Here is a 10,872-nt window from a genome sequence, read left to right on the forward strand (position 1 = left end):
CACACACACACACACACACACACACACACACACACACACATCTCCCCAGATAGAGTGCTCATTGGTTATTGCTCACAGCAGTGAAAGCCTATGGGAAAAGCAACTGGCTTATTACAATTAGAATAAAGAGTTATCGTCTTTCCTCGACTGGCTCATGAGAGCATTAGCGGAGCACAGAGAGACGAAATATGGAGTCATTGTGTGTGTTTCCTGGCACATACCAGAGCCTTATAGAAAGCCCACAGGGATCCTGTTCTTTTGATACAGGCCCCTGGCTGATGACTTGTGTAAATGAAAGCAGCAAACACTCGATGTGACAGAGAATTTTCTTTGCTTGGATCTACTCGTGCAAACATCTGGGAACAACGCCTGCTACTAAACAAATTACACTGTTTTGTTCCATGATATATGGGCTGTGGGACGGCTGGTATGCATGCACGCCACTGAACAATTAATTTTGTTAAAGGGCTACCTTGACTTCGGTAATTGTAATTGTACCCCGTTTACACAGACACTTTTACGCTACGGAAAGCATTTACATTTTTGTTAATTAATCATTGCTCCTTATTGGGGCCATTTGATTGATTATGGAAACACTTATAATAAATATAATGTATAGTTTTCTTCAAGATAAGGCAAGGCTAGTTTATATCTAGCATATTTGAACAAGGTGGTTCAAAGTGCTTTACAAATAACATTGAAAGCATAAAGACCTTGTGCATAAGGAACACTTAATAACATTTCAATACATTTAAAAACATACATTAAGAAGCCAAGATAATTCAAATTAATATACAGGTAGAAAAATCAAGAATTCAAGTTACTGTTCAGTTTTAAGGATTTAATAGGTAATTAATTTAATAAAATGCAAAATAAAAAGTATTCAGCCTTGATTTAAAGTGGACCTATCATGCAAAATGCACGTTTCTACGTCTTTTATACATGAATATTAGGGGTGTTACGGTTCACAAAAATGTCGGTAGGCCTACGTACCTCGGTTTTTAGGTCACGGTTCGGTTCGGTACGTTTTCGGTACAGCAGAAACAATTATCACAAAACATAAAATATATATATTTTTTTTTATTATTATTAAACTGTGAATAATGTATTAACTCAAATAAATACAAAATATAATAAAATAAACATTAAGGTGCAGCATTTCGATGAACTGAAATAATCTGTATTTGAACTTTACTGTACTAGTACTACTCACAAAGCATAAACTATTAGTTTTGGGTTTTTAATTATTATTAAACTGTGAATATTCACTCAAATAAATACAAAATATAATAAAATAAACATTAAGGTACAGCATTTCGATGAACTGAAATAATCTGTATTTGAACTGTACTGTACTAGTACCTAAGCAGCCAGCTTGACATTATGACTTGCTTGTCATTGTATTTTCATGTTTTTTTAAAGAAAAATGAACTTGCTTGCCGAAAGGGCAGATCTGTTGGCACTAACAATGTCTCCTGCTGTGGAGAACACCCTCTCGCTAGGGACAGAGGTAGCAGATACAGCCACGTAGCGCTTTGCTAACATGTCAACATAAGGATATTTGGCGTTAGTAATAGCTTTGGCTCGGTCTGAAATTTTTGCAAGTGGTGGAGGCTTAAATGCTAGTGGGAGTTGGGTTTGCACTTCAGTCTTTTTTCTTTTGGTACCGATGATATTCACGTTCGGGTGATGCCTTTTCAACGGGTGGGCCCTGAGAGCCAGGGTGCTGCAAATAAAAATAACGCTGCACAATAAAAAGAAACAGAAACGCCGCGCAAATAAAACGCCTCGATTGCAATCAAAAAAGCCACAACGGGAATGAATACCAGGGACTATTATTGCTGATGCACATGCGTTTTTTTTATGCGAGAGAAGAAGGAGTTCTGGGGACTCTCCAGGAAACATCTCCATGGTAATGTTTATAATGTTAAAGTTCCACAGGACTGTAGATTAATATCTGTCCGTGCCAGTATTTATGACTTTTAAATGACGTTTTTTTTGTGTGTGGGAGCAGATTATGTGTGTAGTGTATTATAATGTTAGTAGAACATAGCTACTTTTATCTGTAACGTTAGCTGTTTTCTAAACAAGACGGATCTGAGCCCGACGGACTCTAAAGATGATGCTAAGACACGCAAAGTAAGTTGATATGCCTTCTATTCAACAGACGAGCTCGGGTCCTCTTCCTCAACATGCGCTCTGAAGGAACAACTTTTACTGAATTAGGGCTGGGCAGTTACGGGTCACTATAATCGTTGCGCAGCCTCCTATATTGATACATACAGTAGTAGGTAGATCTGTGCGAGCTTAACATCCTGTAGTCCAACTTGGACTCCATCAAATGTCACTCAAATTGGCGGATGGCTCGTAGAGATAAATAGGGTCGTTTCATCGCCTGCTTTGATGATAGGAAGGTCTCTATCCTGTCCAGACGTGCTTCCTTTCGCGCGAAGTTTACTGGCCTCTTAAATCTTTCTGTTTGTTTTTTTTAGATGTATTCTGTGACATTGTAGATGCCATGGTTCGATGTATTACGTGATTGCAGCTGTATCTGCTGTTAAATTTAGGTGTCAGCTGTTTGCGGTAACATACCTTGCTGCAATAGCCTTACCAAGTAGCGTGTTACGTTCTGCAAATGAATTACATCACACTTGCGCCTTTTCCACAGGCAATGTATTGTCCAGTATTGTGGACCTGCTGGGCTGGTTTTGGGAGGTTTTTGGTCGGACTCCTGTGGCCAACAGTTTGATGTTTGGTTCCCTTCTCGAGATGGAAGTCCTCTTAAAGTCAAGCGATTTCACCAAGTAGTGAAATGTCGTTATTTGTATATGATTTGTGCCATTTTGAATATATGCTATACCATACTTTTGCAGTGCATCGGCAATTTTCAACCATGATTTGGACAGCTACTGATAAAAAAACAATGCCAACAAGTAAAAAATCTGGTAACAATNTGTGAGCAATAACCAATGAGCACTCTATCTGGGGAGATGTGTGTGTGTGTGTGTGTGTGTGTGTGTGTGTGTGTGTGTGTGTGTGTGTGTGTGTGTGTGTGTGTGTGTGTGTGTGTGTGTTGAATAAAGGCACTACATTGCCTAAGTGTAACAAAGCCATATTTAAATCTACATTGCAGGAGAAAAGAAGCTCAAAGTGTAATTATGTATATGTTTAATGGTCTCATTTAAATGGTAATGAACAGTATGTGGTCTTCCTGAAGGGAATGCTTACAGGATAAACACCTTCATTCATCTGCTGCGACTCATGGAGAGGATGGTGCTCTCCTTATTTCTTTTTATTTTCTCTCTTGATTTCACTTCCTAAAATACAATTGTAGAAGCAGAACTGCAACAGTCACACATATTTATAGATATATAAAACTAAATATGCAATTGAATACAACACATTTACCCAATTGACATTATAATAATAATAATAATTAATATATATTTCTTTATTATTATTACAATCAGTTTGACTGTAGCGTACTTAATTTATTCCGTAAATTGTGCAAATACCGACCCTATCTCGTAATGATTATGATAATAATAATACAACATAATCAATGAGTGCTCAAAGACTCTTTTTGATATTCTCAGTAATTCCACTTTTAAAAGAGTACTCCAAACCAAACACTTCCAAAATACCTCGCAGCATGCTTTACTTTTGATCTCAACTACAAACCTGTACAGTTTTTTTCCACCCTTCCAGTAAAAACAAAGAATAGGCGCCAAGTGAAAAAACGTAGTTTCATCATGTCTTAAAGCTGCTGGGTCGTTCATTGCATGTTAACTCTTTCACGCATAGAGGTCACTACAGTGGACAGCTTTTCAAAAGGTGTTTTCTTGTATATGCATGGGTTTTGATGGCATAGTAGCACCATCAGCCACTACATAGGACCCTATTGCATCATCCCATACACTGCCACTCAGTGGAAAGTCAGTGTAAGTGCATGATAAATGTCTCTAAACCAAGATGGACGACAGAAAGCCAGATGGACCAAGTCACCTGCCGATATCCTGCCAATCCTTTCATGGAAAGCGCTCCCTGCAGGCGTAAAACATTTGGTGACATCAAGTAACAACTAAGGAATCATATAATTCATAAATTGTCAAAGTATTGATTTTATGTTTGCAGGAAATCATGATTATTCGCCTGTCCACTAAAGTGGACGTCATGCATCACTGGCTATTTCAGTAAACTTCATACTGCTACTGTTCTTCTTGAAAATACTTCATTTGCAATATCTTTTTGGGCCTTAAATATATATACTTAAATTATTATAATGTAATTTTAAGTTTGCACATCTTTATTTATCATTTTTTCCAAATGTACAAGTTTTCAGTTTAGACTTTAACGCATACTGCCCACCTGAGTAACTCAGGTGGGCAGTATGCGTTAAAGTCTAAACTGAAAACTTGTACATTTGGAAAAAATGATAAATAAAGATGTGCAAACTTAAAATTACATTATAATANGAGGTAACATATGCACATAGTGTAAAACAACTTTTAGTGACACATAACATTTTGACCCTTAGCTTGTCATGCTTGAAAAAAATTGGCCCTTTGGTAAATATAATTGGGGAACCCTGGACAACAACATCTCTGGTATTGTGATATGCCCAATTACTACCCAGAGCTTGTTTAAAGTGTAAAAGAGAACGTGGCGAAACAGAAAAGAGAAACTAGAGTTGGAAGCATTCTGCACTTTGTTATTTCTGGCTGTGTGTGTCCCAGATCATAGCACCATCTGCTCTGGTGTTTTATTTAAAACCAAAGAGCCTCCTCAGGGCCTGCTTTACTTATTCACACACAAACCCTGACTAACACAGGCTCAGGCAGCAGCTCTCCAGCCAATCACGCACAGGTTTGCATAGATTTATAACTTTATTTTAGATCTCTTTTTGTTTACGAAGTAATTTCATCTCTTTTTAACTTAATTTATAGATTTTCATTTGTGACTACCATAATTCAATACGAGAGGATCTCCAAAGCGGAAAGAAAATCAGGCCCAGGGACATACATATAAATCGGAGGGCCGTTGGCTCCTTACCCACTTTCTTACCACTACTTCCTGTGCACTTGCTTGGACCATCTTAGAACTGGGCCTTCATTCTGATCTCAACTACACACATGTATTATATGAAGCAGGAAGCCAACAGTGGGGGCGTTAAGTAGGGGGCCGATGGACTACGTCCATTTTCCATCTCAGTTTATATTTAATTGTATCTTTGTATTACTTTACTTTATTTTGGTGCACAGTTGTGGCGTTGAGATTAAAAGCAAAAGCTCCATACCAGTGTAATTATGGTGGGGGGTGTGAGTTGAAAGTAGTGCTTGACTCTCCTTCATAAAATATAATATGCATAACATAAAAGCAACCAATCCAGGCACTTTCCCTCTACTTCATGGTCAGGTACCTTTTTTTGGGAAAATATCTGCTGTTATTTGACTGGCGGTAAATGCAAATTTGGAGGTCTTCACCAATTAGATAAAAAAAATTAAGAAAACCGTGCATCTTCTATCTACATGGAGCCCAAACATGATGGTCTTTTGGCTAAGCAATTACACAATATGATTGGAGATCTATGATTGGAGATCTATGATTGGCGTCGATGTATGGAGAAATGAAATAGGAGACGAATGCGCTTTTAATCTAACGGTGGACGAGTGGCTAACACTAAAACCGTGTTTTCCTTGTCTTGTCAGTGTTTATACTGTACAGTATTTAAATGCAGCCTCTTCTTTCATTACCTTGACTTTAAACATTGCAAATGTTAACTGATGATTCACGATGGTTGACATTAACTTAATTGGCATCATATCCTTTGATTAAGGTTTCCCATAGAGCAGGGGTCTGCAACCTTTTTGACCAAAAGAGCCATTTTGCCCCTTTTTCCACCAATTTTTTTTGTCTGGAGCCGCAAAACATATTTGATAGCTTGATAGCTTATACAGTTGTATACATCATAAACTACAGTTGTTCTGCATTTATTATTTATTACATTATAGAAAACTGTTTACCTCTCATAATAAACAAAGAACTCTTATAAGGAGAATTATACAAAATACACAGGCCTACTTTAAAATGAATTAAACACAGCACTTGGGGAGTCCTCTGCACATTTGAAGAAAATGAATATAATTTAAATGGGCCCACTTTGAAATAAATAAAACATATAGCTGCACCCTAAAAAGAGTTAACTGATTGAATTATGACTGAAGATCGTCAGCAGTCTTCCTCTTCCGTATTTTTACTCCAATACGTAAAGGCTGCATCACCTNTTATTTCGGGTGTTTATTTTAAAATGTTAAATAAACAAATTCTTGGCTTTCAGAGTTTGATTTTTATTTCCAAAATCACACGATAAATACATTTTTGAAGCTTGTAAAGGGAAGAAGACAGCTCTCACTCGCCACTCTGCTGTTCCCCTCCCTCCGCTGAAATTATGAATGTAAGGCGTATAGCAGGGTTCCCCAATTATATTTACCAAAGGGCCAATTTTTTTCAAGCATGACAAGCTAAGGGCCAAAATGTTATGTGTCACTAAAAGTTGTTTTACACTATGTGCATATGTTACCTCTATTATAATTGTTGTAGTAGTGGCAGTAGTAATTAAACAAACCCTGTGTTGAGAGTAAAGGAAAAATGCATCCTTGAAACAAAATTAGACCGAAATCAAACATTTATTAACAATAATAATAAATAAATGCTTTAACAAATACAAATGATTTTGCTGTGGCAGACCACAGCAAAATCATTTGTATTTGTTAAAGCATTTATTTATTATTATTGTTAATAAATGTTTGATTTCGGTCTAATTTTGTTTCAAGGATGCATTTTTCCNGTGCTCCATAGAGAGTACCCTTCTACAGGTGCTCCATAGAGAGCATCCTGACCTACAGGTGCACCATAGAGAAGATCCTGACTGGCTGCATCACGGCCTGGTACGGCAGCTGCACCGCCCTCAATCGTAAGGCTTTACAGAAGGGTGGTGAAAACTGCAGAGCACATCACCAGGACGGAGCTGCCATCCATGGAGGACCTTTACTCCCAACGGCTCAGGAAGAAAGCCCTCCGGATTATCAAAGACCCCCATCACCCCAGCCACAAACTGTTCAGTCTGCTGCCGTCTAAAGCATCCGGACTAAAACCACCAGACTCAGAGACAGTTTCATCCCAGTGAGTGAGACTGTTAAACACCTGAACTGCTGAAACAACATCCACAACATTCATCTGCTACTTAGTAATTATTTATCTATTTCTCTAATATATCATTCCAATAACTTGCTTATAAACTCTTATTGCACTATTTCACTATTTCACTTTTTTAAACTATTTTTTCTTTTTGGATTTACTATTTAATATTTACTATTTACTTGCACTATATGTTTATCTGTGTTATTGTGTTGCACTGTTGGAGAAGCCTGTGACCTAAGATTTTCATTGGCATAACTACACTGTAGCTATGTTCGTATGACAACATAAAGAACCTTGAACCTACATTTGATTCTTGTCTTAATATTTTCCTTGCAACAATCCTTTCAGAGTTCATCATAGATCGCAATGAATCAAAGAAAGTAGCAAAGCAAAGGTGTGTCACGTGTTCAGAACCGTCAACTCAGTTTCTACTTGCGGATCTTGCAGTGAGCATTGTTTGGCTTGTTTTGTGGACATCAAAGTATACAAAGAGTAAAGCTTAACAGAAAAGCATAGTGGGAAGAGTCAATGGAAATTTGTGGGAGGTATTTTCCTTTCTGCTACAATAATGCAAAAATGTTTGGGGTTTTCAGGTTGGATCCGAGTCAGATGGTGGATTATTTACCATGTTGGACAATAACTGTAGGAGGGGTTGGTTAAGAACACAGTCAGGAGGAACTGGAGTAGCAAATGGCATGATCTTGGTTTGTGTGTTTCCCGTTTATTTTGAAAAGTTTTCCATTCTTATGCCTTGTCTGGTTTCACTTCCTGTCTTTATGAATTCAGATCATAAATACTGTGATAAAGCGGTAAAGTAAGGTGATGATTGACAAACGGAGCAATTTAACAGCAAAAGCATTACAGCAGGCAGTGTGTGTTGTGGGGTTTCCCTTGGAAAATACACACACACTCGAGCGCACTCACACATTTTCTCCGCACTTTCCCTCATAAACATCCTCGTCCCCAATGCTACTATTTTAAAATTAATTAGCCTAATCCATACAATGAATGAATCTCCCCAAACAATAAACTGCTGCAAAGACATCCAGGATATAATTGAACAGTTAAGAATCTCCTCTAATGTTGTATGTAACTCAGAATTCGATTTGGGGTTGATGTGACGATGTGTCGATAAAGCAGGTCACATATTTACATTATTTATCACCCCCATTTCTTTGTTTTTTTGCCATCCTTCATTTGTTTGTCCCAACTGCTCTTTCACCCTACATTTGTCTGTCAAACTTTGCAGTAGTATGCTAATGTTTCCTCATAAGTCTCAGAATTTCCCAGAATGTACTGTGAACTGTTACCAAGCCGGGTTCTCACTTTGTAAAGCCTGATCAGGTGATTAATTGAGGTAATACATCCTGTGTGACTCTTCTGTGAACCAGTGAGAAGCAGGTATCCATACTGCAGCCCTATTAGATTAATGTGAGTAATAATATGTGATTGAAAGACTGTGGCGCCAATTGGGCAGGAAAATGGAGGGGGTGGTCGTGTCGTAAACTACAGCATAAATCACTGTGACCTCAGGACATTTTCTTTATTCTACAAGTGGATTCCCTGGTAGTTCCAATAAGACATTAGGGGCTCTGTGTTCCAGTCAAATTGCAAGTAATTGGGAACAGAGTCCCATTTTTAATGCTCAGTGCATCACTGGAGCATGGCTGCACTCACTGAGAGGATTGGGCAATTCCCATTCAAACACACAAGCAATTGCATCAATTTGAAGATTTGCGGTTTCTGCTTCAGCAGCATTGCGTTGAGTTATTGGGAATAAATCCTACACAATTGTATTATTATGACCACAAAGAAAGGAACAAACAAATGTTGGAAAATATGGGTGGTCTTTCTGTTTTAGAAAGCGCCTGTCAAGTTGATGCGTGTGCGTCACGCGAGGCAGTCACAATTTTTACAAACATTTAGCCATCCCTGCTTATACAAGTAGTAGTTTTAGTTGTTTGCGGTCTGCGGAGGTCTACTCCCACCTGTCAAATACGGCCGTGCTGAGGTGGTTTTCCCCCGGAGACGTAGCTAAGTGACGGAGCGGCTCCACCTGTTGCTGCTTGCGATCTTTGATCTGCGATGGCCTGCTCCCACCTGTAGAGTACGGCTGTACTGAGGAGGTTTTTACCCCGGAGTCGTCGCGGAGAGACGGAGTGGCTCCACGCTTCGGGCTTGGCCTGCTTCCACCGGGCGCGTGCTGCTGTGCGGAGGAGGATTTTACCACGGCTGGGGCCTGCTTTCCACCTGTCCTGGTTCTGCTGATGCGGAGGCCTGCTCCCACCTGTCGTGTGCTGCTGCGTGTCTTGTGCTGCTTGCTGAGGAGACCTTTCACCCCGGGGATACCCACGGAGGGACCGGAGCGCTTCCGACGCTGCCTCTTTCGCCCTGTCCTTTGCTGCTGTGCCGATTTGCCCCAGGACATTGCGGATACTGTGTGCGTCTGGAAAAATGCCCATATCGGGATTCTGCTGCCTGTTAACTGTTTTTGCTATGAGAAGATCTCTAGTCATTCTGAGACAGTTCTACTGGATTCAGGTCTGTGTCTGCGCCCCATGGCATCCCCTGCAACAAAGAGTTTCAGATGTGTTTACACAAACAATTACCGTTGCCTTGTCACAGACATCTGCTCGGAACAAAATATGTTGTCTTTTTGTTTTCTGCGATGATGGTTTTTCAGGGCTGCTTCTTAGCTCAAATTCACGCACTGACGCAGACTTTTTCCGGTGGATTCTAAAAGTAGATGACAATGTATGTGCGTCGATTAAGAGGAAAAGATGCCTGTTTTTTTTTGTTGCTATTACTGTCAGGAAAATGTGCAACCACCCTGCGTCCGCCCAGTAGTTAGTATTCAGGATTCGCTACTCCTGCTGATTTTAAAGCTAGGTTCTGGGTTGGGTTTTCATCACTTGAATGTGCGCTGTCTGTTAGGTAAAAACATAGACTTTGTCCGCATTTGGGCAAGCTGACTGACGCTTGACGTTCATTGTTTTATCAGAAACATGCTTAAATAAATCTTACTTTGGCCTCTGACATGCCTAAAATGATTATAATGTGTATCGTTCTTAACGGCCTAATAAGGTTGGTGGCGTTGCCATTTATGTTAAGATATTAAGTTCGTGTATTCCACATTAGTTTCCAAATCTATTCAGTAAGCAATTCAAATTTTAGCCTTAATATAGAAGTGGCAAAAGGGAACAGTCATGGTGTGGTGGCGTTAAGACCCCCCTCAGCTGTCAAGGCACTCTCTGTCTTCGCCTAGAATCTTTTATTGCAACTTGGACTACAAGGCAAATAGTGCTACTTTGGAGTTTTTAACGTGGAACTTGACTTTGGGATCTTGAGCTGCTACTCAGATGTTGAAAGTCTTCTCGCCACATAAGCCCCTATAAATCCTCCCTAATTGATCTCATTCTAACCAATGTTCCCTATAAATACTCATCTGTGGGAGTATTTGCGAATTGATGTGAGTGATCACTGTGTTGTAACCACAATTAGGGAACTAAGTGCCAAAAGGGTAAACCTCGTATTATTATTAAGAGAGACATAAACATTTGGTGAGCAGTGCGTTGTTGCTTCATGATCTGTTGGGGTTTGATGAGGGAAAAATCGATCTGTGTGCGATGCTAGAAACTGCATGGTCTTATTTTTATCTTGCGTTTTATGGAA

General features: G+C 39.3%; 1 protein-coding gene across 1 annotated transcript in view; it reads right to left on the reverse strand.

Annotated features, from left to right (window-relative positions):
• Positions 1–9,737: 9,737 nt before the first annotated feature.
• The window catches only part of LOC104946410 (receptor tyrosine-protein kinase erbB-4-like), a 55,627-nt gene continuing 54,492 nt past the window's right edge, over positions 9,738–10,872 (reverse strand). Inside the window, exon 12 of the mRNA XM_010772246.1 lies at positions 9,738–9,768. Coding sequence (XP_010770548.1) covers positions 9,738–9,768 — 31 coding nt within the window. The remainder of the gene's footprint in view (positions 9,769–10,872) is intronic.

Source organism: Notothenia coriiceps, unplaced genomic scaffold, assembly GCF_000735185.1.
Source record: "Notothenia coriiceps isolate Sejong01 unplaced genomic scaffold, NC01 NC01_scaffold00011010, whole genome shotgun sequence".
In the NCBI taxonomy this organism is placed as follows: Eukaryota; Metazoa; Chordata; class Actinopteri; order Perciformes; family Nototheniidae; genus Notothenia; species Notothenia coriiceps.